Here is a 27,216-nt window from a genome sequence, read left to right as displayed (position 1 = left end):
ATTCAGAATTTTTTTTCTGATATAGATAATTGCCAGGCTAAGATAGATTTGACTTCCAGTGAGGAGCTCTGTCAGTCTTTATTTGTTCTGTTCTTTGCCAATATTCTGCACATTATTTTGCCTTATTCTTCCTATGTCTTGTCTGTTGGAGTTTCTACTTTCAATCTCCTTGCATTTATGTGTATTTATTTTTATTTCATGTTGTTTCCTTCCACTCTCAAGGTTGCTGCGGGTGGCTCTGCATCATTTGAGGTAAACCAAAGCAAGATGTGATTTGAACTTTTAATTATATTGCTGATACATAGCATAACAGCATTTTAGTTTTTTTTGTCCTGTTAAGGTGAAATACAGAATCCATTATTGTTTATCTTGATATTTAAAACTGCAAAGTGTAGAAAGTGGTTGTTATAGGAGATTTTATAGTCAGGAGGTCAGGTAGGTATTTCTGGAACCATCATTGTGAGTCTCACATGATGTGCTGTCCACCTTGTGCCATGGCAAAGGACATCATGGTGAGGGTGCAGAATAGTCTTCGGGGGGGGGGGGGGGGGGGGGGGGGGGGGGGGGGCGGCATGAGCCAGAAACTGTGGTACATAACAGTGACGAGAGGTAGAAAGGGCGGCTATCAAGATCCTAAGATCAGATTTTCAGCAGCAAAGGAGGAAGTTAAAAAGTAAGGCTTCAAAGTAGTCTCTGGATTACTGCCAATGCCAATTCCTGGAGGGAGCATAAATGGGACGATTGGTAGGGGTTAATGCATAGTTTCAATCATAGTGCATTGTTGGAGGGCTGTAGATTCTTGGAGCGCTGAGACCAATTATGGAGCAAAAGGCATCCCTGCAGAACTGGAACAAATTGCATCAGAGGGAGGTTCACTAGAGTGGTTGTGGAGAGTTCAAACTAAATTCACAGGGGGATGAGCATCAGCATTATAGAAGTAGAAAACAGTAATGATATGCATAAGGTTAAGGGGCGGGATTCTCCGACCCTGCGCTGGGTCGGAGAATCGGCGGGGCCGGCACGAATCACGCAACGCCGCTCCGAAGCCGGTCCGCTGATTCTGTGGCGACCGGAGAATCGGCACCATTGGCGCTGGCGCAGCGCGCTCAACGCAGCCCCCCCCCCCCCCCCCCTCCGCCCCCCCAGCGATTCTCCCCGCACGATGGGCCGAGTGCCCGCTGAGTTAGGCTGGGTCCCCCCCCAGCGTCGATCTCGTGTGGTCCTACCTGGCGGGACCTCGCCGTTCATGCTGCACCCCCGGGCCTGGTGGGGGAGAGGGGCGTCCAACTCAGGGTGGGGGGGGGGGGCTTCCAAGGTGGCCTGGCCCGCGATCGGGGCCTACCGATCGGAGGGCAGGCTTATCCCACTGGGGGCCTATGTTCCTCCGTACCGGATCCCTATTGGTCTCCGCGATGTTGCGCGGGGGCTCTAACTCGCGTTGGCTGTGGCGTGCATGCACAAACTCGCACCGGCCGTGGCACGCTTGCGCAGACCCACGCCGCACGTGCTGACGCCAGTATCGGCAGCTGGAGCACTGTGAGGCTCTCCAGTGCCATGCTTGCACCCAGTGTGGTGCAGGATCGCTGATCGAGGGGCCAGATGACGCTCTGGCGTTTACGATGGCTTCAACACTTAGCCCCAAGATCGGAGAATCCCGCCCAAGATATTGACTAGAAAGGAAATAGTTCAATATTATAGGAACTGACTAAGAGGAAATAGTAAGTTATTCTGTAGGTTCAGAGTACAGAAAAAGTAACACAGGTAGAATACCTCAAATCTGGCAACCTGAAAACCAGCAGTGTCCAAAAACTGAACATTTTACTATGTTCCATGCATCAATTGTAATTGAATAAAAAATGTTTTAAAATCACCGGCACAATTTGGCTTCGTGCTGCATTGTTGTGGTTTCAGACTAGTTATTGGCTTCACCACTTCATGCACCATTCTGTCTCATGCTCGAAGCACCATTTGATCCTGCCTAACCCGCCATCACCCGAACTGTCTACATCCTGAACTGCCTGACCCAAAATTCTAAAATCTATCACAATCTCGGTCCCAAGAGTGCCAGATTCGAGGTACTGTGGGCGTGATTCTCCACTCCCCACGCCGGGTGGGAGAATCGCGGGAGGGCCCCCCGACAAATTTCACACCCTCCTGGCACCCCCGTGATTCTCTTCCCCCCCCCCCCCCTCCCTCCCCCCCGGGCTCGGAAGAATCGCCACTCCCCGTTTTTCACGGCGAATGCCGATTCTCCGACCCGGATGGGACGAGCGGCCGTTTGCGGCCGTTTCACGACGGCGGCAAGCACACCTGGTCACTGTCGTCATGAAACGGGAGTGAGAAGCCCGTTCGGGGCTTGTAGGTGGCCTAGAAAGGAAAGAGCACCACGACTGTGCTCGGGAGGGGACAGGTCCGCGATCGGTACCCACAGATCATCGGGCCGGTGTCAAAATCGGACGCACTATTTCCCCTCCACCGCCCAGCAAGATCAAGCCACCTGTGGGTTTGTACCGTCAGCGTCAAGACATCAGCCGCGCATGCGCGGGTTGGAGCCGGCCAACATGCGTATGCGCGGCTGACGTCATTAGGCGCGCCGGCCGCGTCATTCTTGGCACGGCGCCCCCGCGGCCGAGAGTTACGGAGCTCCTAGCCCCACCGGGAGGGGAGAATAGGGGGCGAGGAGCGGCCTCCAAGGCCGTCGTGAAACTCGGGTTAAAGACAAAGGTTTCCATGCGGTAAGAAGAACTAGGAGCACAGGTAGATCGTCCAGCCCTTCGAGCCTGCTCCGCCATTCTAGAAGATCATGGCTGATCTTTTCGTGGTCTCAGAACCACTTACCCGCATTCTCGCCATATCACGTAATTCCTTTATTTTTCAAAAATACATCTACCCTATCTTTAAATATATTCAATGAAGTAGCGTCTACTACTCCTTTCGGTGGGGAATTCCATACTTTAACCACCCTCTGAGTGAAGAAGTTCCTCCTTGATTCAGTCCTAAATCTGCTCCCCCTAATCTTGAGGCTATGCCCTCTTGTCCTACTTTCACCTACCAGTGGACACATCCTTTCTACTTCTATCTTATCCATTCGCTTCAAAATTTTATATGTTTCTATTAAATCCCCCCCTCAACCTTCTGAATTCCAGTGAATATAATCCCAATCTACTCAGCCTCTCCTCATATGATAATCAATCAGCCTAGTGAAACTCCTCTGCACCCCCTCTAGTGCTAGCACATCCTTTCTCAAGTGTGGAGACCAAAACTGCACACAGTACTCCAGGTGTGGCCTCACCAGCACCTTGTACAACTGCAACATTACCTCTCTACTTTTAAACTCAATCCCCTTCGCAACGAAGGACAAAATTCCATTTGCCTTCCTAATTACTTGTTGCACCTGCAGACCAACCTTCTGTGACTCATGCACAAGTACACCCAGGTCCCTCTGCATAGCAGCATGCTGCAGCTTTTTACCATTTAAGTAATAATCCGTTCTATTGTTACTCCTACCAAAATGCACGACTACACACTTATTGACATTATACTCCATCTGCCAGACCTTTGCCCACTCACTCAATGTGTCAATGTTCCTCTGTAAGGTTTTACAGTCCTCAGTACACTTTGCTCTGCCACACACCTTCATATCATCTGCAAACTTGGATACCTTACACGCAGTTCCCAACTCCAAATCGTCTATATAAATTGTAAATAATTGTGGTCCCAACACCGATCCCTGAGGCACACCACTTGTCACTGATTGCCAGCCAGAATAGTACTAATTTATTCCCACTCTTGGTTTCCTGTTAGACAACCAATCCTCTATCCATGCTAGTACCCTACCCTTAACACCATGCATCCTCATCTTATGTAGCAGCCTCTTGTGCGGTACCTTGTCAAAGGCCTTTTGGAAATCTAGGTACACCACATCCACTGGGTCCCCTTTGTCTACCTTGCTCGAAATGTCTTCATAGAATTCCAAGAGATTCGTCAAGCATGACCTGCCCTTCATGAATCCATGCTGCGTCCGTTCAATGGGACAATTTCTATCGAGGTGCCCTCCTATCTCTTTCTTGATAATAGACTCAAGCATCTTCCCCACGACAGAGGTTAAGCTAACCGGTCTATAATTCCCCATCTTTTGTCTACTTCCCTTTTTAAACAGTGGTGTCATATTTGCTGTTTTCCAATCCTCTGGGACAGCCCCAGTGTTCAGTGAATTTTGGAAAATTACCGCCAGTGCATCTGCTATTACTCCAGCCATCTCTTTCAGTACCCTGGGATGCATTCCATCAGGGCCAGGAGACTTATCTATCCTGAACTCCATCAGCTTGCCCAACACTTGCTCTTTCGTGATAGTAATGGTTTCCAGGTCCTCACCTACCTTCTTCTCTCGGTCAATTGCTGGCATGTTATTAGTGTCCTCCACTGTGAAGACCGATACAAAATATTTGTTCAGTGCCTCCGCCATTTCATCATATCCCATAACTAAATGACCACTCTCATCCTCTAAAGGACCAATGTTTACTTTAGCCACTCTTTTTAGTTTTATATAATTATAAAAACTTTTGCTATCCGTCCTTATATTCTGTGCCAGTTTTTTTCGTGTTCTATCTTACTTTTCTTTATGGCTCTTTTCGTGGCTTTCTGCTGACCTTCAAAGTTTTCCCAATCTTCTAGTTTCCCGCTGATCTTGGCCACTTTGTAAGCCTTCTCTTTCAATTTGACAGCCTCATGTATCTCCTTAGACACGCATGGTAGATTACCTCTTTTCTTACAATTCTTCCTTCTCACTGGAATATACTTTTGTTGAGCACTACGAAAGATTTCTTTGAAAGTACTCCACTGCTCCTCAACTGTCCGACCATAAAATATTTGTTTCCAGTCTACTTTAGCGAGGTCCTTCCTCATTCTATCGTAGTCCCCTTTGTTCAAGCATAGGACCCTGGTATTGGATTCTATCATCACACTCTCCATCTGTATACTAAATTCAACCATGCTGTGATCACTCCTCCCAAGAGGATCCCTAATGAGGTCATTAATTATTCCTGCCTCATTACACAGGACCAGATCTAGGATAGCTTGCTCTCTCGTCGGTTCCATTACATATTGTTCCAGAAAACTATCCTGGATACATTCAACGAACTCCTCTTCAAGGCTACCCTGACCGAGCTGATTTGACCAATCTATATGCAGATTAAAATCTTCCATGATAACTGCTGTACCCTTTTCACAGGCATTAGTTATCTCTTCATTTACTGCCCATCCCAGTGTGATGCTATTATTTGGTGGCCTATAGACTACGCCTATCAGTGTCTTTTTCTTCTTAGAATTTCTAATTTCTACCCAAATGGATTCAACCTCATTCTCCATAGAACCTGTATCATCCCTCAATGCCACCCTGATGTCGTCCTTGATTATTAGTGCTACTCCACCTCCCTTACATACCTGTCTATCCCTCCGAAACGTCTGGTACCCCTGGATATTTAACTCCCAGTCATGACCATCCTGCAACCATGTCTCCGTAATTGCTATCAAGTCATATTCATTCGCGATGATTTGTGCCGTTAATTCATCGACTTTGTTACGAATGATACGAGCATTCAGGTAAAGTGCCTTAATGCTGACTTTCTTATCATTATTAGAGAAATTGGACATCATGAAATGTCCTAAGTCATCCTTCCTTTTTGAACTTAAACCCACCTGCACACATGCTAACCTGCTGCTTATCCTTCCATTTTACTCCCTGTCGCTTTCCCTTTCCCTTCCCCCCGACTCAGAAGTTTAAAGTCCTACTGACCACCCTATTTATCCTTTTCGCTAGAACACTGGTTCCAGATCGGTTCCGGTGGAGACCGTCCCAACGGTACAGATACCCCCGGTTCCAAAACTGGTGCCAATGCCCCGTGAAATGGAATCCCTCTTTCCCACACCAATCCCTTAGCCACATGTTTACTTCCCTAACTTCTTTATCCCTATGCCAATTAGCACGTGGCTCGGGCAGTAATCCGGAGATTATGACCCTCGAGGACCTGTTCTTCAATTTCCCTCCTAGTGCTTGATAATCCCCAAACAGGTCCTCCACCCTAGCCTTGCCTATGTTGTTAGCCCCAACGTGGACCACAACAAATGGATCCTCCCCCTCCCGCTCCAGTATCCTTTCAAGCCGGTCGGAGATGTCCCGCACCCTGGTATCGGGCAGGCAACACACCATGCGGGACTCCCTATCCGGCTTGCAAAGGATACTATCTGTCCCTCTAATTATAGAATCCCCTATAACAACTACTTGTCTTTTTGTTCCCCCCTCTTGAATGGCCTTTTGCAGCGTGGTGCCATGGTCAGCTGGCTCATCCTGCCCACAGCCCTTTTCCTCATCCGCACAGGGAGCAAGAATCTCATACTTGTTGGACAAGGTCAAGGGCTGAGGCTCCTGCACTCCTGAACTCCGAATCCCCCTATTTGCCTCACTTACAATCACACCCTGTTTTTCCTGAACACTTACTGAATTTGAATTACTTAATCTACCAGGTGTGACTGCCTCCTGAAGCAAAACGTCCAGGTAACTCTCCCCCTCCCGGATGTGCCGCAGAGTTTGAAGCTCAGACTCCTGATCATCAATTCTGATCCGGAGTTCTTCCAGCAACCAACACTTGCTGCAGATGTGGTCCCTGCTGCTCACAATGGGATCAGCCAGCTCCCACATCATACAGCTACAACACATCACCTGTCCAGCCATCTCTACTTATTTAATTAGCGTTTACAAATTTATGTTAAATCATTTCTAGTACTTCTCTGCTAAATAAAAGCTTAATTCAACTACTATAATACTCAAGAATAAACTTATACCAAATAAGAGTTAAAAAAAACAACTTTACCGTATCAAATTGGTTAGAGGAGGAGGGCGGGTGGGAGACACTACACGTGTAGTGTCTCGGGTTTAGCCGCCGCCCAAATATATAGGATCACTTATCTATCCGGCAGCCCTCCTGGTGCACGTCACCTCCGCTCCTGCTCCCGCTCTTCCCTGCAAAGAAAAGGCCGCTGGCGTCGACAGGTAAGTAATTTAAACAAAACGCTTACCTTCCCGGCAGCCCTCCTGGTCCACATCACCTCCGCTCCTGCTCCTGCTCCTCCCTGCGAAGAAAAGGATATGTTGTGGCTACAACAGAGACCTGGCTCAAAAAAGGTACAAGAAAAGAAACAAGAAGGATTCAATTACATTTGAAGAGATCTACCATGCGGATTTAGTGAAATCTTGTGACACTAAAACTCAGTAGAAATTTGAGCTAAACTTCTCGGATGCAACAAGAATCTTTTATTGCCTCTATTTGATTACTATTAGGAGAAACTTAAATCTATTCTCAATAAAGTCCGGCTAGCAAAAGGACTTAAAGAGAAGTAATGTATAAACAATTTAACTTTCAAAATAATACAGAAATAGTTTCTTGCTTATGGCAAAACAGCTTGCATTTAGTTCAAGAGTTAGAGTGGAAAAGTGAAAATATGAAAATAGAGATAGCGAATAGTTAGGTCAAAGTATAGAATGATCCTGGATAAAAATGGCAGTGCGGACCATCTTGTTTAAAGAGAATTTCATCAGTCTGAAGCCATCTGTCTACGCCTCTATGTCAACCTAATTGGTTTAGGTGAGAATCAAATACATTTGATTCGATGTTTGACTGTCAATCCTTAATGTGCAACATAAGTTCTTAATGTTTCATGTTTGAATATTTCTGTATGTTATGGAATGCAATTCTGTGCTTTTATCAAGACTGGTTTCTCCTGGTTTTCTGCTGAATTTGCTTTATCCACATTCTGGACAATGGTGCCTTCATATTGCTATGGTGCTTTCTTGACCCCGATCTCAATTACTGGTACAGTTTATTTCTTATTGTCAAACTGACTTTGAAAATATGTTCATGAGAACAATAACTTTTTCATCATGCTTAGTGAAAATGGTGTTTTTATCTCCAATTAGTTTATGCATGTGTCAGGCTTTTTGTGACTCTGTTGAAGCTATGTGTTTTGTCATGACCTGAGGTTATGAGTGCTGAAATCCTCATTTTAAAATGGGTATTAAAACTGGGGGCAGGATTCTGCGCTAATCGTAGGGGCGGGAAAAAACGGTGCAAACCCTGGCGGGAAGCACCAGCGCCTGCTGGATTCATCCTCGCGCATGCACAGGGCGGGTGTTCATCACCGCGTCGGCAATCGCAGATCGGTATAAGGCTGACACGGAGGAATAGAGTGCCCCCTGGCACAGGCCCGCCCGCGGATCGGCAGGTCCCGATCGCGGGCCAGGCCACTGTGGGGGCACCCCCCCCCCCCCCCCCCCCCCGGGGCCAGATCGCCCTGCACCCCCTCCCCGAGGATCCCGGAAGCCACCCACGGAGCTGGGTCCAGCCTGTAGGGACCAACCTTGATTTACGCCGGCGAGACCCTTGTTAAACGGGCGGGACTTCGGCCCATCGCGGCCCGGAGAATTCGGGCGGCCCCGGGGCCCATTGAATCATGCTGGTCCCCGCCATTCTCCGAGGCGGGCGGCGCAATTCGCGCCGGGGCGATTTTTGGGGGGGCAGGAGATTTCGGAGGACGGGGGGGGCAAGATTCGCGCCGACCCCCGGCGATTCTCCGACCCAGTGGGAGGTGGGAGAATTCCGCCCACTGCCTTAATATTTACATTAAAATAGCCTTTTTATCTATCAGATCTATCAGGAAATAGTTGATTACTATCAACATTGCTCATTGTAATCTACAGATCACCGACCACTGAGAAAGATGTAGAGGAAGAAATAGATGAAGAAATTTCAGAGGGGTGGAAGAATTATAGAGTAGTTAAATGGGAGACTTTCACTGTCCAAAGATAGACTGGGATGGTCGCAGTGTAAAGGGCAGAGAGGAGTAAAAGTTCCAAGAATGTGTTCAGGAAAATTTTCTACAGTAGTTTGTTTACAGTCCAAAGAGAAAAGTGGCACAGCTGGACCTGGTATTTGAGAATGAGGTGGGCCAAGTAGGAGAATATTTAGGGTTCAGTGATCATTGAATTACAACTTTTCTGTTGGGTGTGGAAAAGGACAAGGAGCATCCAGAGTAAGAATAATTAACTCTGGGAAAACTAACTTTGATGGGATGAGAACGAATCCGGACAGATAAATTAGAATCAAAATGTTAACTCTGATTCACTCTTCAAAGTTTCTGCCAGATCAATTGAGTATTTCTAGCATTTTCTGTTTTTATTTCAGATTGCTAACATCAACAGTATTTTGCTTTTATTATTTTTGTTCACGGGATGTGGGCCAGCGTTTATTGTTCATTCCTAATCACCATTGAGAAGTTGGTTAGAACCACTTCCTGGAGTCACGACATTTCATGGTGTAGTATACATAAACTGCTGTCGCGTCCCGTCCTCCAAATGGAACGTGAGCCCCCCCCCCGAACAACAGGAGAGTGCGGAGGCAGAAGAGGAGCGACGACCCCACGAAGCTGGAGACGTAAGCACTCGGGAGCGGAGCCAGCGACCAAGATAGAGAGACCCCCTGCCACGGACCAGTAGCGACCACGTGGTGAGCGGTGAGACAAAGGGGGACTCCCATCCAGACCACAAAACCTCTCTCGCGACCCCCCTGACTCAGTGAGATGGAAGGGAAAAGAGGAGGAGAAGGGGGAAGAAAGAAAAAAAACGAGAAGAAAAGGAAAAAAAGAAAGGCAGGACGGAGGGTAACCAACTACAACGTCCTCCCCCAACAAAAAAAAACCCGAAGCCTGAGACAGACAGAGTGAGAGCAGAGCAGCGGGAAAAGGGAGAGCAACCCCAGGGTAAAGAACAGCAGCATGGAAAGGGAGAGAGAGAGACAGATGGCTGGAGGAAAGAAAAACACCAAAGTGAAGGGACGGCGAGAAGCAAGCAACAGCAGCAGCGAGGGAAAAGCGCAGGAGTGGCGGACGCGCAAGCAGGCGGTCCCATGAGATGAGACGGAGGTTCGGGCGAGCCTGAAAGGGAAAAGAATGACGGACCAAACAGCGGAGCGGGAGCAGGACGCAGCAACCAACAGAAAGGAGGCTCTCTGGTCGGAGCTCCTTGCAATGGTGAAGGAGGTGCTGGTGGAGACGACGCACAAAATGTAACAGACCATCGAAAGCCTGCAAAGGAAAGTGGAGGCACAGGTAAAAACGATTCTGGTGTTGGAGAGGGCCGCCTCGGATCAGAGCAAACAGGATGATAGCCCTAGAAGCCGAGGTGAAAAGGTTAGTAACGACTCAGGGAGCCGAAGAGGGAAAGTGGAGGAGCAGGAAAATAGGTCCAGACGGCCGAACATTAGAATAGGGATTCGGGGAGAGAGCGTAGAACAAAAGAGAAGCAAAGAGAAGGGTGAGATAGCGAAGCAGTACAGACAAAGACCTTCGGGGGCATGGAGCAGGGCGAGGAACCAAGAGGGTGCCGCAAACAGCCACTCGGAAGGGCATGAGGGCGAAGGGATACCCCGGAGTGCAGGGGCGCACCCGCGTGGCATACACACAGCTGGCGGCCACATTGGGTGCCCCTTGGATAATGGGAAAGCCCGGAGCGCTGGGGCCCGACCCCATGGTGAGAGCGGCGACCCTGGCCATTTTGGACAGCCCCCTAGCAAAGGGAAACCTCGAAGTGCTGGGGCATGTCCACCAGGTAAGTATGGGTGATCCCACAGGACCGGGGGGTCAGAACCCCCACCCTCCAGGATTGTTACCTAGAATGTAAGGGGACTCAACGGCCTATGAAAAGATCCAGAGTGTTCGTCCACCGAAGAAGCCTAAAAGTAGACATAATCTACCTACAAGAGACGCACCTGAGGGAGAAGGATCGACTGCTGGCAAGGAAGGGCTAGTGGGACAGATGTACCACTCATGCTACAGGACGAGGGTTGGGGTGTAGCAATATTAATGAGCAAAAGGACGAGGTTTACGGAAACCAAGCCAGTTATGGACCCAGGGGGGAGGTACGTCATGGTTAGCGGTGTCCTGGAAGGGGCACCGGTCGTACTGGTAAATGTGTACACTCCAAACTGGGACGACCCAGAATTCATAAAGAAGTCCATGGCGGAAATGCCCGACCTTGACACACACTGACTGATTATGGGGGCGACTTTAACTGCGTGCTTGACCCACTGACCGACCGATCAAACCCCAGAACGGCGAAAAAGTCTGGCATGGCTAGGGAGCTTGGAGCCTTCATGGAACAGATGCGGCGGTGGACCCATGGAGGCTCCTGCACCCGGGAGAAAAGGAGTTCTTGTTCTTTTCGCAGGTGCACAAGGTATATACCTGTATCGACTTCTTTGCAGTGGGGGAAATCAGTGCTTCCAGGGATCATGGGAACGGATTACTCTGCGGTTGTTTTCTCCGACTATGGGCAGCACGGTGGCCTAGTGGTTAGCACAACCGCCTCACGGCGCTGAGGTCCCAGGTTCGATCCCGGCTCTGGGTCACTGTCCGTGTGGGGTTTGCACATTCTCCCCGTGTCTGCGTGGGTTTCGCCCCCACAACCCAAAAATGTGCAGAGTAGGTGGATTGGCCACGCTAAATTGCCCCTTAATAGAAAAAATAATTGGGTAATCTAATCTCCGACTATTTGGATGTGAGGTTGGAGACAGGCCAGTCCCGCGGCCCACGTGGAGGCTGGACACGGACCTCCTGGCCGACGAGGCCTTCTGCCAAAAAATATCGCGGGCCATAGGTGATTACGTTAATAACAACCAAAACAGGGAGGTCTCACCCTCCACGTTTTGGGAGGCACTGAAGGCCTCAGAGGAGAGATCATAGCCTACGAGGCAAGCAGAGATAGGGAAGGGATGGTGGCCAGGCAACAGCTCGTGGACTCCATTCTAGAAGTTGGCAGAAAGTACTCCGAGGCCCTGACCGTAGAGCTGCTGGCGGAGAGGAAAAAGCTGCAAATGGACTTTAACCTGCTATCCACTAGGAAAGCAGTGTATCAACTCCGCTAGACACGGGGGACCTTCTACGAACATGGAGGCAAGGCTGGCTGCCTATTGGCTCACCAGCTGAGAAAGCAGGCAGCCACAAGGGAAATAGCGCAGGTTAAGGATAGCAGAGGCAGACTGCTAACAGAGCCAAAGGAGTTCAATCGGGCATTTGAAACCTTCTACCGGGGACTGTACACCTCCGAGCCCCCAACGGGGGCGCGGGAATGAAACAGTTCCGAGACTGACTGGAATTACCAGTGGTGAGAGAAGACAGGCAGGGGGAGCTGGAAGCACAATGGACCTGGGAGAAATCATGTAGAGCATTAGTTCCATGCAGGTGGGGAAGGCATCGGGACCCGACGGGTTTCCGGCGGACTTCTACAAACAATTCGCATCAGTCCTGACCCCACACCTAAGGGACATGTTTGCGGACTCACTGGCAGGGGGCACCCTGCCCCCCATGCTAGCGCAGGCCACAATTTCACTGATACCTTTAAAGCCTGACGGAATGTGGATCATACTGACCCATTTCATTGCTGAACGTGGATGCGAAAATACATGTAAAGGTCCTGGCCAAAAGGCTGGAGGGCTGCGTATCAGAGGTGGTCGCAGAGGACCAAACGGGCTTTGTCAAGGGTAGGTAACTCGCAGCGAACATCAGGCTGCTGCCGAATGTGATTCGAGCTAGCGATCAAACCCCTGGCGATAGCCCTGTGGGACACAAAAACTGGAAGGGAATCCGGAGAGGAGACATGGAGCAAAAGAGTCTCACTCTATGCAGATGACCTGCTTCTCTATGTCTCGAAGCCACGGGAGGGACTGAAGGCAATACTGCAAATACTGAAAGAGTTTGGAACCTTCTCGGGCTACAAACTTAACCTGGACAAAAGCAATGCATTCCCAGTGAATTCAAAAGGGGGAGGGACTAAAGAGGCTCCCGTTTAAAAGGGCCCAGAGTAGATTCTGTTACATGGGGATCCAAATAGCCAGAGACTGGACATAGATCCACAAGTGGAACCTGACCAGCCTGGTGGAGGAAGTAAGAAAAGATCTTCAATGATGGGGCTCACTCCCACTCTCCGTGGCAGGAAGAGTGCAGACGATCAACATGAACGTACTGCCAAGGTTCCCCTTCCTGTTTAGATCCATCCCGATCTTCAACCCCATTGCCTTTTTCCAAAACGTAGACCGTTTAATCCTGGTGTTTGTGTGAGGGGGGTAAGAACCCGAGAATTCCCAAACCGACACTGTAAAGAAGGAAAATCAAAGGGGGCCTGACTTTACCGAACCTACAATACTACCACTGGGCAGCGACGGCAGATAAAGTGAGGGAATGGTTACAAGAACCCGACACAGATTGGGTACAAATGGATGAGGCATCCTATAAAGAAACAACCCTCCGGGCCCTGTCCACAGCAGCACTCCCATCCTCCTCAGCAAGATACACAACAAACCCAGTGGTAGCGGCCACGCTGAGAACGTGGACCCAGTTGAGACAGCACTTCGGAATAACCAAAACGTCCCCCATGGCCCCCATCTGCGGCAATCACAGATGCCCCCCCAGCCATGCTGGATACCACCTTCAAAAGATGGAGGGGGGAGCACACTGATGGTCGGGGACTTCGACGTAGGGAACAGACTGGCGACACTGAATGAACTGACGAGGAATTGGAAACTGGCAAAAGGACAGGAATTGAGACACCTCCAAATAAAACATTTCCTCCGCAAAGAGACAGTAGGGTACCCTGGGGCCCCAGAAAACACATTACTAGAGGATCTGACAGGCCTATGCAGCGAGAAAGGGGGCTATGTGGGAAAATATATGGACACCTACTCGACAGAGTTCGAACACCACCAGACAAAAATGGGAGGATGAACTGGGGCAGAGGTAGGATGGGATCTCTGGAGTGAAGCACTGAGCAGGGCGACTCCACCTCCTCCTGCGCAAGGCTAAACCTAATGCAGCTCAAAGTGGTGCACAGAGCACACCTGACCAGAACCCCAATGAGCAGGTTCTTCCCGGAGGTCAAGGACAAATGTGAGCAGTGCCACAGGGGCCCGGTCAGCCACACCTACATGTTTTGGGCTTGCCCCAAGCTTGCTGGGTTCTGGACAGCCTTCTCCGAGGCAATGTTCAAGGTTGTGGGGTGAGGGTGAAGCCATGCCCAATAGTGGCAATCTTCGGGGTATTGGAGCAGCCAGAGTTGCACATGGGGAAGGGGGCCAACACCCTCGCTTTCGCTTTGCTAATCGCACGCCAGAGAATCCTGCTCGGCTGGCGATCGGCAGAACCACCCAAAGCTGCAGACTGGCTTGCTGACCTCTCTGAATTCCTCCACCTGGAGAAGATCAAGTACACCATCCGAGGGACAGAGGAAGGCTTCCTGGATACTTGGGGGCAGTTCGTCAGCCTGTTCCAAAACTTGAGAGCAGTTTAGAAGAAGGACCAATGGAGTGATTCAGATGGGGTAAATAGAGTAGGCTTGCAGGGAACATAAAAACTGACTGTAAAAGTTTCCATAGATAGAGAAGAAGGAAAGATAGGTGAAGACAAATATAGGTCTCTTACAGTCAGAAACACGGAAATGTGACACAGAGGACAAAGAAATGGCTGAGCAACTGAACACAGACTTTGGTTCAGTTTTCACAAATAAGGTCAGCATGGTAGCAAAAGTGGTTAGCACTGTGGCTTCACAACGCCAGGGTCCCAGGTTCAATTCTCCACAGGGTCACTGTCTGTGCGGAGTCTGCACGTTCTCCCCATGTCTGCGTGGGTTTCCTCCGGGTGTTCTGGTTTCCGCCACAGCCCAAAGACGTGCAGGTTAGGTGGATTGGCCATGATAAATTGCCCTTAGCAACCAAAAAGATTAGGAGGGGTTATTGGATTATGGGGATAGGGTGGAAGTGAGGGCTTCAGTGGGTCGGTGCAGACTAGATGGGCTGAATGGCCTCCTTCTGCACTGTATGTTCTATGTTCTAAGGTCACCAATCAAATACCAGAAATGTTGGGGAATGCAGGGTTTAGTGAGAGGGAGGAAAATGATGGGATTGAAGGCTGATAAATCCCCAGGTCCTGATAACCTACATGCCAGAGTACTTAAAGAAGTGGCTCTAGAAATAGTGGATGCATTAGTGGTCATCTTCCCGGATTCCATAGACTCAGAACAGTTCCTGCAGATTGAAGGGGAGGTAATGTAACTCCACTGTTTAAAAAGGGAGGTAGAGAGATAACAGGGGATTATAGACCAGTAAACCTGACGTCAGGAGTGGGGAAAATTCTCGAATCCATTAACAATGATTTTATAGTAGAGCACGTAGAGAATAGTGGCAGGATCAAACGGAATCAAATCGACTGGAATTCTTTGAGAATGTAACTAGTAGAGTTGACGAGGGGGAGCCAGTGGATGTCGGTTTGGGGGTAGCGTATTGAGATGGATTGGGGGTAGTGCATTGAGATGGATCGAAAACTGGTAGGCAGGCAGGAAACAAAGAGTAGGAATTAACAGGTCCTTTTTAAAATTGGCAGGCAGTGACAAGGGGAGTACCTCGGGAATCGGTTCTAGAACCTCAGTAATTCACAATGTATATTAATGATTTGGATAAGGGAACAACATATATCTCCAAATTTGCAGATGTCACCAAGTTGTGTGGGAGATTCTGTTTGATCCTGCCACTGTTCTCAAAGTGGATGCAGAGATCCTTCAATGTGATTTAACAACCTGAGTGGGTGGGCAAATGAATGGCAGATGCAATATAAATTTGAGAAATGCAAGGTTATCCACTTTAATAGCAGAAACGAAAAGGCAGACTATTATCAGAATGGTCATAAATTAGGAGAGGGGAATGTGCAATGAAGGTCTCCTTGTATACCAGTCACTGAAGGTAAGCATGCACGTACAGTAGGCAGTAAAGAAGGCAAATGGTACAATGGCCTTCATAGCGAGAGGATTCGAATACAATATTCGAATATTGTGTGCAGTTTTGTTTTCCTTATCTGAAGAAGGATGTTCTTCCTCTAGAGGGAGTAAAGCAAAAGTTCACCAGACTGACTCCTGGGATGGTGGGACTGATGTAAGAGGAGAGATTGAATCAGTTAAGATTGTATTCACTGGATTTCAGACGAATGAAGGAGGATCTCATAGAAACCTATAAAAGTCTAAGCAAGACTAGACAGGGTAGATGTAGGAAGCATGGCCGGGGTTCTCCCCTACCCGGCGGGGCAGGGGGTCCCGGCGTAGCGGAGTGGCGCCAAACACTCCGGCGTCGGGTCTCCCCAAAGGTGCGGAATTCTCCGCCCTGCATCGGGGCTGGCCAAAAGGCGTTCGCCGGTTCGCGCATGCGCCGGTGCGTCAACGGCCGCTGACGTCACCACCAGCACATGCGCGGTAGGGGGGTTAGGGGGGTCTCTTCCGCCTCCACCATGCTGGAGGCCGTGGCGGCGGCAGATGAAAAAGAGTGCACCAACGGCACAGGCCCGCCCGCTGATCAGTGGGCCCCGATCGCGGGCCAGGCCACCGTGGGGGCACCCCCAGGGGTCCGATCACCCCGCACCCCCCCAGGATCCCGGGGGCCCGCTCGCGCCGCCAATCCCGCCAGCACCGGAGGTGCTCTAATTCCCGCCGGCAGGAGAGGCCTGACAGCGGCGGGACTTCGGCCCATCGTGGGGCGGAGAAATGCCGTGGGGGGGACGCCGATCGGTGGGGCGTGATTCCCGCTCCCGCTGATTCCCGGGTGGCGGCGAATTCTGGCCACGGCGTGGGCGGGATTTACGCCGGCCCCGGGCGATTCCCCGACCCTGCGGGGGGTCGGAGAATTCCTCCCCATATTCCCAATGGTGGGTGTGTCCAGAACCAGGAGTCACAGTCTAAGTATATGGGTCAACAATTTAGGACAGAGATGAGGAGAAATTTCTTCACCCAGAGAGTGGACGGCTTGAGGAATTTGTTACCACAGGAAGTAATTGACGCCAAAACATTGCATGTTTTCCACAAGCAGTTAGATAAAGCACTTAGATTTAGATTTAGAACAGTACAGCACAGAACAGGCCCTTCGGCCCTCGATGTTGTACCGAGCAATGATCACCCTACTCAAACTCACGTATCCACCCTATACCCGTAACCCAACAACTCCCCCTTAACCTTACTTTTTAAGACACTACGGGCAATTTAGCAAGGCCAATCCACCTAACCTGCACATCTTTGGACTGTGGGAGGAAACCAGAGCACCCGGAGGAAACCCACACACACACGGGGAGGACGTGCAGACTCCGCACAGACAGTGACCCAGCCGGGAACCGAACCTGGGACCCTGGAGCTGTGAAGCATTGATGCTAACCACTATGCTACCGTGCTGCCCCACTTAGGGTGAAGGGATCAAAGGAAATGGGGGAAAGTTGGATTAGGCTATTGAATTGGATGATCAGCCATGGTCATAATGAAGGACAGAGCATGGTTGAAGGGTCGAATGGCCTCCTCCTCCTGCTCCTATTTTCTGTTTCTATGTGCCTGCCGAAAGCCAATTCCACAGGGTGAATAATATCAAAGGGAAAGAAACAGTATAATTGGAGAATCTTAACTGAGGGAGAGAGAGAAGGTCAGCAAACGTCACAACTGCTTCAAGTTGCAGCCATTTTCCTCCTTTGCTGAACCTGAAGATTGTTTCCCAGACGTGGCCACCTTAACCTGGTTGTGGTAATTATTTGCTGGATTTAGCTCATAAAGTGACTAAATATTGAATATTTGGAAAAAGGGGCATCTCAGAGTTCAGGTAATGTGGGTTTGGGACCAAGGGATAGTTTCATGTAAAATTATGTCTGTCTGGTCATCGGTATCCTTAAGTGACAAATCGTGTTATAGTCCTTGTTTTTGTTTTCCTTTCAAGTTAATAAATATTCTTTATTAATTGTTCATACAATGACTTGACTGTTCCTCATTGGATTGCACACCGTTCCTCATATTATACCAGAAAAATACATTCACCACTACAGTCTGGAGTCCCAAGTTCCCTTCTGGATGTTGGGGTACCCTCACATTTAACATCAGCGTGGTTCGTAACATACTCCTGATATGTGTGCTGTAGAAGATGGACAAGCTTGAAGGAGTCAGGAGAAGAGTTACTCACTGCCTTATTTCCTGTGTCACATCTGCTCTTCCAGCCACAGTATTTATATAGAATTTCCAGTGCAGAAGGAGGTCATTCGGCCCATCGAGTCTGCACCGGCTCTTGGAAAGAGCACCCTACACAAGGTCCACACCTCCACCCTATCCCCATAACCTAGAAACCCCACCAAACACTAAGGGCAATTTTGGACACTAAGGGTAATTTAGCATGGCCGATCCACCTAACCTGCACATCTTTGGACTGTGGGAGGAAACCGGAGCACCCGGAGGAAACCCACGCACACACGGGAAGAATGTGCAGACTTCGCACAGACAGTGACCCAAGCCGGGAATCGAACCTGGGACCCTGGAGCTGTGAAGCAATTGTGCTATCCACAATGCTACCGTGCTGCTGGTCCAGTTTAGTTTCTGGTCAATGGTAACCGCCAGAATGTAAATAAGTGGGGGATTCATTGATGGTTAGATTCTCTCCTATTGAAGATGGTCATTGCCTGGAATTTGTGTGGGGCGAATGTTGTTTGCACTTATCAGCCCAAGCCTGCATGTCATCCAGGTCTTGCTGCATATGGACACGGAATGCTTTGGTATCTCAGGTGTCACGAATTGTGCTGAACATTGTGCATTCATCAGCGAACATCCCTTCCTGACTCTGATGGAGGGAAGGCCATCGATGAAGTAGCTATAGATGGTTGGGCCTAGGATACTACCCTGTGGAACTCCTGCAGTAATGTACTAGAACTGAGATGATTGGCCTCCAGCCACAACCATCTTCCTTTGTGCTAGTCATAACTGCAACCAGTGAAGAGACTTCAGTTTTGTGAATGCTCCCTGATCCCACACTCAGTCAAATGCCACCTAATGTCAAGGGCAGTCACTCTCACCTCACCTCTGGAATTCAGCTCTCCAGTCCATTTTTGGAGCAAGGCTTTAATAATCGCTTATTGTCACAAGTAGGCTTCAGTGAAGTTACTGTGAAAAGCCCCTAGTTGCCACATTCCGGCGCCTGTTCGGAGAGGCCGGTACGGGAATTGAACCCGCGCTGCTGGCATTGTTCTGCATTACAAGCCAGCTGTTTAGCCCACTGTGCTAAACCAGCCCCTAAAAGTCAATATCAGGAGTAGGATTCGAATCCACGCCTCCAGAGGAGACTGCGACCTGATGCAGCACCTTAGACCGCTCGGCCACCCTGACGCATTGTGAGGTCAGGAGCTGAGTTGCCCTGGTGGAACCCAAACTTTACGTCAGTACGGATGTTATTGTTGAGTAAGTACCGCTTGATAGTACTGGAGACAATCCCTTCCATTACTGATTATTGAGAGTAGACTGATGAATTGGGAAATGACAGGTTGGATTTGTCTTGCTTTTTGTGGACAGGGCATATCTGGGTAATTTTACATATCGCCGGGTATGTGCTGGTGTTATAGCTGTATGGGAACATCTTCATTAGGGGCATGGCAAGTTCTGAAGCACAAATTTTCAGTATTATTGCCAGAATGTTATCAGGCCCATGACATTTGAAGTATCCAGTGCCTTCAACCATTCTTGGTATCATACCAAATGAATCGAATTGCTTGAAGACTGACATCTGTGATAGTGGGGACTACAAGAGTAAGTCAAGATGGATCATTTGCTCGGCACTTCCGGCTGAAGATTGTTGCAAATCATAGAATCCCTACAGTGCAAAAGAGCACATTCAGCCCATTGAGTCCACACCGACCCACCAAAAGAGCACCCTACCAAGGCCCAATCACCCGCCCTGTATCCGTAACTCTGCAACCCCACCTAATATTTGGACACTTAGGGGCAAATTAGCATAGCCAATCCAGCTAGCCTGCATGTTTTGAACTGTGGGAGGAAACAGGTACACCTGGTGGAAACGCATGGAGATACGGAGAGAATGTGCAAACTCCATACAGATAGTCATGTGAAGTTGCAATCAAACCCAAGTACTTGGTGCTGTGAGGCTGTGTCACCGTGCCACCCTGTGCTTCAGCCTTGACTATTACACTGTTGTGCTTGGCTCCCACATCATTGAAAGTGGGAATATTTGTGGAGCCTTCTCCAATATTTAAACTGTCCACCATCCTTCATGACTGAAGATGGCAGGACTGCAGAACTTAGATCTCATCCGTTTGTTGTGGGATCACTTTGTTCTATCCAACACATGCTGCTTACGCTGTTTGACATGCCTGAGTTATAGCTTCATCAGGCTGACGCCTTATTTTCAGGTATCTCTCATGTTGCTCCTGGCTTGCCTTTCTCAAATCTTCATTGAATCTTAATTGATTCCCTGACTTAACATAGTGGTGGAGTGGGGAATATTCTGGGGCATGAGGTTATAGATTATGGTTGAGTACAATTCTGCAGCTGCTGATGGCTCACAGCACCTCTGGATTCCCAGTTCTGAGTTGCTAGATTGTTTTGAAATCGATACCATTTAATGCCACATAAAAGGATGGAGAGTATCCTGAATAAAAGGCAGACCCCCGGCAGCACGGTGGCGCAGCTGTTTAGCCCTGTTGTCTCACGGCGCTGAGGTCCCAGGTTCGATCACGGCTCTAGGTCACTGTCCGTGTGGAGTTTGCACATTCTCCCCGTGTTTGCATGGGTTTCGCCCCACAACCCAAAGATGTGCAGGCTAGGTGGATTGCCCACATAAAATTGCTCCTTAATTGGAAAAAATGAATTTGGTACTCTAAATGTATTTTGAAAAAATAAATAAATAAACGGCAGACCTCATCCTCATATGGCCTGTGCGGTAGTCCTTTCTACTAATACTGTCAATGGATAGAAGCATTTGTGACAGGTGGATTGGTGAGGACAAGGTCAAGTAGGTTTTTCCCTAATCTGGGTTCCCTTACCATCTGCCGCAGACCCATTTTCAGACCTGTCTTTTGGGACTTGGCCAGCTCGGTCAATAATGGTGTTCATCATCTACTCTGGGTGGTGATTACATTCTGTGCCCTCGCCACCCAATGGGCATCTTTCAAGTGGTGTTTAACATAGAGGAGTATTGATTCATCAGCTGCGGGGCGGTCGGTAGGTGTTAAGCAGCAGGAGCTTTCCCTGCCAATGTTAGACTTGAGGGCATGAGACTTCATGCTCAATGTTGAATATCCCCAGGTCAACTTCCTCCCAACTGTGGAACATTGTGCCATCAACTCTCATGGTTCTATCCTGCCACTGGAATGGTGGTGGTGTCTGGGACATGAGGCATGATTATGTCAGCCTGTTGAGGCAAAAATAGAGGTTGTGACTCAAGTCCCCAGACATTGGTGAGGATGACTTTGCAGGTTCGATAGATTTGCCATTGTTGTATCCGGTACCAATATCAATGCCAGATGGTCCATCCAGTTTTATTCCTTCTGGGCTTTGTGGCAATTTAATACAACTTTAATACCACCTTATTAGCCAGTTCAGGTAAGGATGACAGATTTCTTTTACGACAACATTTCATTGCCACTATGGCCGAGGCTAAATTTTAACTCCAGAGTTTTTTATTAATTTAATTTAAATTCCACAAGCTACCATGGTATAATTTAAACACCTGTCCCCAGACATTAGCCTGGGCTTTTGGATTACTAGTTCAGTTACATTACCACTGGCTCCCCTTAAAAAAGTATAAACGTAAAACACTGCTTTCTGGTCCGTTTTACTACTAACTCGCTGCAAAACTCCCAATTTAGGACTGAATTTTAATACATCAGGTTTAAGACTAATGATGTATAAGAGAAAATCTACCCAGAAATAAACAGAGCACTTGAAAAAAATTCTGTTGAATCCAAGAACACTGATTCCTGTTTAAATAAGCTCTTGTACCAGCAAAAAAAAACAATATGATGGCTCCAAATGTCAGACATGAACTTGAATGTAGGGATCAGTTCGAGTGCTGCACTGAACAAGTTATTGCTTGAGTTAGCATGCAATAAGGTCAGGAAGTTGAGGCAAAGATGTGTAGAAATTATAAATTAAGCAACAAGATTACTAAATAGGAGCATATAGGGCACAATTTAATGGCCACACTGCGCCCAAAAAGCAGCTCGCCAGAGCGCAGCGTGGCTGATAAAAGTCAGGAAGTGCCGTTCCCAGGATCTACCTGGCGCACAACGCCTCTTGAGATCTAACGTGATCTCAGGTGATGTTACGAGGCGAATCCCGCCCATTTAAGCAAATTTGCATATTAAAGCGAGACAGTGCAGATTCCTGAGTTACCCAAGGCGTGGGATCTATTTCCTTCACTTGCACACCTCTGGCAAGTGCCATTCAGTGCTGGTCTCCACAAACAGGGACCAGACGGAACGGCACTCTTGGATGGGATCAGAGGCTCTTTGGGCAGGCTGATATCCTGACATGGCTGGTGCCACCTGGGCACCCTGGCACTGCCAGCCAGGCATCTTGGCAATACCACCTGGGTGCCAGGTTGACACTGCCAAGGTGCTGAGCTGGCATTTTTTGGCGTTGGTGCGATCAGTCCGGGGGTGCACTGTGCGGGTGTTGGGGGGGTCATGTACTATGACCCTCCCATAGTACATTGGAACCCTCCCATAGTACATTGCGGCTTGGGGAGATTGGTGGGGGTGTCGTTTCAGGGGTCTTGGAAATTGGGACGCTATTTTAAAATTTTCTCGGTGCACAAAACGGGACACTGTGCATCTTTGGCCGCGCATTCCACATTGAGGCCCCTTATCAAACGCGAGTTGTGTTTTATAGTCTTGTGTTTTTTAGTGCTGCAGGCGCTGCGAAACACGCAACTAAATGCGTTCACCATGGAACTTTGTTCCCATTTAATTAAATCGCACCCATAATCTGAATCAAATATTGTGAATGGTAGTTATTAATGCATTAGGCAACTTACAATTAGATGTTTATCCTTTGATCTTCTTAATATTTGTGAAAATGTATCTTTAGTGGCCTGTTTGTTCTACGTTGATGCGGCAGAATACAATAAGGAATAGAAGATTATCAATAGACAACGTATGTGAGCAGAAGATTGTGGCAAAGATGTTTACCAAGTTTACATTCAGTGAATTGGTAATGTGAAGGGTGACACAAAGGATCAATTTGTAGTGTCACATAGTTTTGAAAGAATTTGAGCGCTGGGATCTCTGCCATAATTTAGACAGTTGAGAAATGTTAGAACTGGGTAATAAAATTAAATATAATTTCACCAAGAAAATGTTAAAATCCATGTGCAAAATATATGACATAGAGACATTAGACTTGTGAATAATTTATATTAGATAATTTGAAATGTTTTCAAACAGTGATTTGGGTCACTGTTATTCGCCTTTTTTTGCCAGGGACCCATTTTTACCAACCGGCCATTCTTCGTGACCCACATCGTGTGACCTTTGCAACCCACGCTGACCGACCTTTGCAAACCACCATATTCTCTTATATTTAATGCGACAGGTGAGCCTGCTTGGTCCTCACGATCTCACATTACTCAGGTTCACAGGAGGAGAGGGCAATATGCATATCAGGTGCAGAGTTCAGCCGATTCCTTTGTGCTGTCTTCATCTTTGTCAGGATGGAAAACATGTAGGTTGTTGTGAAGGGCAATAACAACAAAATGCTTGTTTTACTCAGCACTGGATACTCCTCGATGACACTACTCCAGAATGCTGACAGCCACATTGAGTTGTGGCGTCTTTTTAATGTGCTGTCACAGGTGAGGCGCAGAAGTTCAGTTTCTTCATTTGGAGTCAGCTATAAGTTAATAATTGACTCTGGGGATCTCAAACTCAAAGGGATTTTTCACCCACCGCTTCTCTCTCAAAATCTGAAACTTCTCTTGAAAATAGTGACAAAAACTGTTGATCAGCGCATCCAGATGTAACTGAATAAGGCTTGCCAGTTTATTGACAGTTCCCTTACGAACACTCTTCTGAGTGTGTGTGTGGTGGGGGGAGGGGGGGTCAGCAACACACGTGGCTGCAGTCTGTCAGTCTGTCTCTTAAAGGTGTTGTCGCAGTGTGGGGAATATGTAGTAGTTTTGGCTTTCTGCTCGCACATGCCAAACTTTCAATGACTTTGCTTGTGATTGCTCTGTTATGAACCCAGTTGAGCCTGCACTTTACAACCACATAACTATTCAATGCTTCATAAATCACTGCACCTGTCGTGTGCGTTGGTAATGTCAGACAGCAGATTTATTGTGCAAAACATACCCAACGTAAACGAGCAAGGTTTCACAATTTGAAATATCTGTACTTTTATCCAGTTATATTGAGAACTGCTGTGCTGATTTTAAACGAGATATAAGCAGTGCTTCTAAATTCTCAGCAATATCACAAATTTGGCAAGCTACTGTGTTATCACTAACTGCAATGCATTTCACTTTTCCAGCTAACCTCTCACCTAGGACTGTACGAACTATGAACGAGATTCTCCATAGCCCGACGCCGAAAACGGGAATGGCGATCAGGCTGAGAATCGCGTCTGGCGACAGTTTGACACCGGGTCACGCCTCCCCCCCTCCAAATCTCTGCCATTGAGACCGCCGCACGCGTTAGAATGTCATTAGCAGGTCCACCCACGATGCTCTGCCTCTGATGGGCCAAATCATGAAGACTATGTGTGGTCTCAGCAGTAGTAAGCCTGGCGTGGCGCCTGCGGACGAGAGATTGGGTGTGCGGACAGTGTCCAGTACCGCCACACTCGGCCGAGATCGTGACACTAGCCGGAGGGCTCCTGTACATGTGCTGGGGGAAGTGGTGGAGATGGACTATGGGGACAATGCGGGCGGGTATGGGGTCCAGCACAGCCGGTGCCATCTTTTCCGGTGCAATAGATTTGTGTGGGGGGGGGGGGGGGGGAGGGGGGTTTAGGCACACACATGGCTGCAGTCTGTGCAGCACAGACCCGGCGATTTTCCAACCATTTTCCGCGCGTTCCGCGGGTGTTTCACGTGATGTCAGTGCCAGCCCCTCACCAGTAGCGGATTCCGTGAGGGTTTTCCACCAATTTTCCCGCCATGAAACACCACGGATCCTCCCATGGCATTGGCACTTCACCTCAGGAACGGAACCCTAAGTCTATTGCTGAATGGTGAATTAATCTCTCTGCTACAGTGTGGAGCATTTTGTCTTTAGCTATTTGATAAGCTACCATGGAAGAGGCTAATTGTGCTTTGGCAGCTATCAAATGGAGAAATCTCTGTTCAGTGATTTCAAGCCCAGAACACTTGAAGTCAGCATATGGGGCACGTGACGTGCTCTCTACTACTGTTTCTGGTGGGAGGACACTGTAGTTTGCTGGTCCCGGACAGTGCGCTGTCAGGACGAGGAGGAGTCCACCCTGCTGGGGATTGCTGGAAATCTCAAAAAGTCTGTCGCAGCTGGCATATTTAAAAGCCGGTGGCGGCCATTGGGTAATCCTACCACGAGCATGAACACTACAACTGATTATGCTGCGACACTCCCGATGCCCAGCTGCGACCCTGAGTTTGAAAACCCCAGGTTAGCCAACTCGCTATCCATGTTAATATACTACCACCAACTGTGTGGGATCTTCCCTTGTGTATTAATCTTTTTTTGCAGTACCTTATCAAATGATTTTTGGAAGTCCAGATACACTACATTTACAGGACTCTAATTTTACACTTTGATTCTTACATCTTCAAAGAATGATACTAAATTGATCAAACATGATTGACCCTTCATAAAACCATGCTAACTCTGATGGATTACATTTTGACTTTCCAAATGTCCCATTACTTCTTCCTTAATAATGAATTCCAACAATTTCCCAACAACAGATGTTAAACTAACTGGTCAATCGTTTCATACTTTTTGCCTTTCTCCCTTTTTGAACATTCGTGTTACATTAGCCTTTTTCCAATCCACTGGAACCTTTACAGAATCCGAATAATTTTGGAATATTATAATCATAAGACCATAAGACCATAAGACATAGGAGTGGAAGTAAGGCCATTTGGCCCATCGAGTCCACTCCACCATTCAATCATGGTTGATTTCAACTCCATTTATCCGCTCTCTCACCATAGCCCTTAATTCCTCGAGAAATCAAGAATTTATCAATTTCTGTCTTAAAGACACTCAACGTCCCAGCCTCCACCGCCCTCTGTGGCAATGAATTCCACAGACCTACCACTCTCTGGCTGAAGAAATTTCTCCTCATCTGTTCTAAAGTGACTCCCTTTTATTCTAAGGCTGTGCCCCCGCGTCCTAGTCTCCCCTGCTAATGGAAACAACTTCCCTACGTCCATCCTATCCAAGCCATTCATTATCTTGTAAGTTTCTATTAGATCTCCCCTCAACCTCCTAAACTCCAATGAATATAATCCCACGATCCTCAGACGTTCATCGTATGTTAGGCCTACCATTCCTGGGATCATCCGTGTGAATCTCCGCTGGACCCGCTCCAGTGCCAGTATGTCCTTCCTGAGGTATGGGGCCCAAAATTGCTCACAATATTCTAAATGGGGCCTAACTAGTGCTTTATAAAGCCTCAGAAGTACATCCCTGCTTTTATATTCCAAGCCTCTTGAGATAAATGACAACATTACATTTGCTTTCTTAATTATGGACTCAACCTGCAAGTTTACCTTTAGAGAATCCTGGACTAGGACTCCCAAGTCCCTTTGCACTTTAGCATTATGAATTTTGTCACCGTTTAGAAAATAGTCCATGCCTCTATTCTTTTTTCCAAAGTGCAAGACCTCGCACTTGCCCACGTTGAATTTCATCAGCCACTTCTTGGACCATTCTCCTAAACTGTCTAAATCTTTATGCAGCCTCCCCACCTCCTCAATACTACCTGCCCCTCCACCTATCTTTGTATCATCGGCAAACTTGGCCAGAATGCCCCCAGTCCCGTCATCTAGATCGTTAATATATAAAGAGAACAGCTGTGGCCCCAACACTGAACCCTGCGGGACACCACTTGTCACCGGTTGCCATTCCGAAAAAGAACCTTTTATCCCAACTCTCTGCCTTCTGTCTGACAGCCAATCGTCAATCCATGTTAGTACCTTGCCTCGAATACCATGGGCCCTTATTTTACTCAGGAGTCTCCCGTGAGGCACCTTGTCAAAGGCCTTTTGGAAATCAAGATAGATAACATCCATTGGCTCTCCTTGGTCTAACCTATTTGTTATCTCTTCAAAGAACAGGTTTGTCAGG

The 27,216-nt window shown here is 48.2% G+C and overlaps 1 protein-coding gene across 4 annotated transcripts in view; it reads left to right on the top strand.

The window, feature by feature from the left end:
- cacna1c (calcium channel, voltage-dependent, L type, alpha 1C subunit) overlaps nt 1-27,216 on the top strand; it is a 1,225,933-nt gene that overhangs the window by 514,448 nt on the left and 684,269 nt on the right. For 3 of the 4 annotated variants that reach the window (XM_038780479.1, XM_038780478.1, XM_038780477.1), the window contains exon 11: nt 223-252. The exons of the other annotated variant lie outside the window; for it this stretch is intronic. In XM_038780479.1, coding sequence (XP_038636407.1) covers nt 223-252 — 30 coding nt within the window. The remainder of the gene's footprint in view (nt 1-222; nt 253-27,216) is intronic. 4 annotated transcript variants of the gene reach the window in all.

The sequence above is a fragment of the Scyliorhinus canicula genome, chromosome 20 (genome assembly GCF_902713615.1).
Source record: "Scyliorhinus canicula chromosome 20, sScyCan1.1, whole genome shotgun sequence".
NCBI classification, from domain to species: Eukaryota; Metazoa; Chordata; class Chondrichthyes; order Carcharhiniformes; family Scyliorhinidae; genus Scyliorhinus; species Scyliorhinus canicula.
Note: the sequence above shows the minus strand (reverse complement) of the source record. Positions and strands in the feature narration are given on the sequence as shown.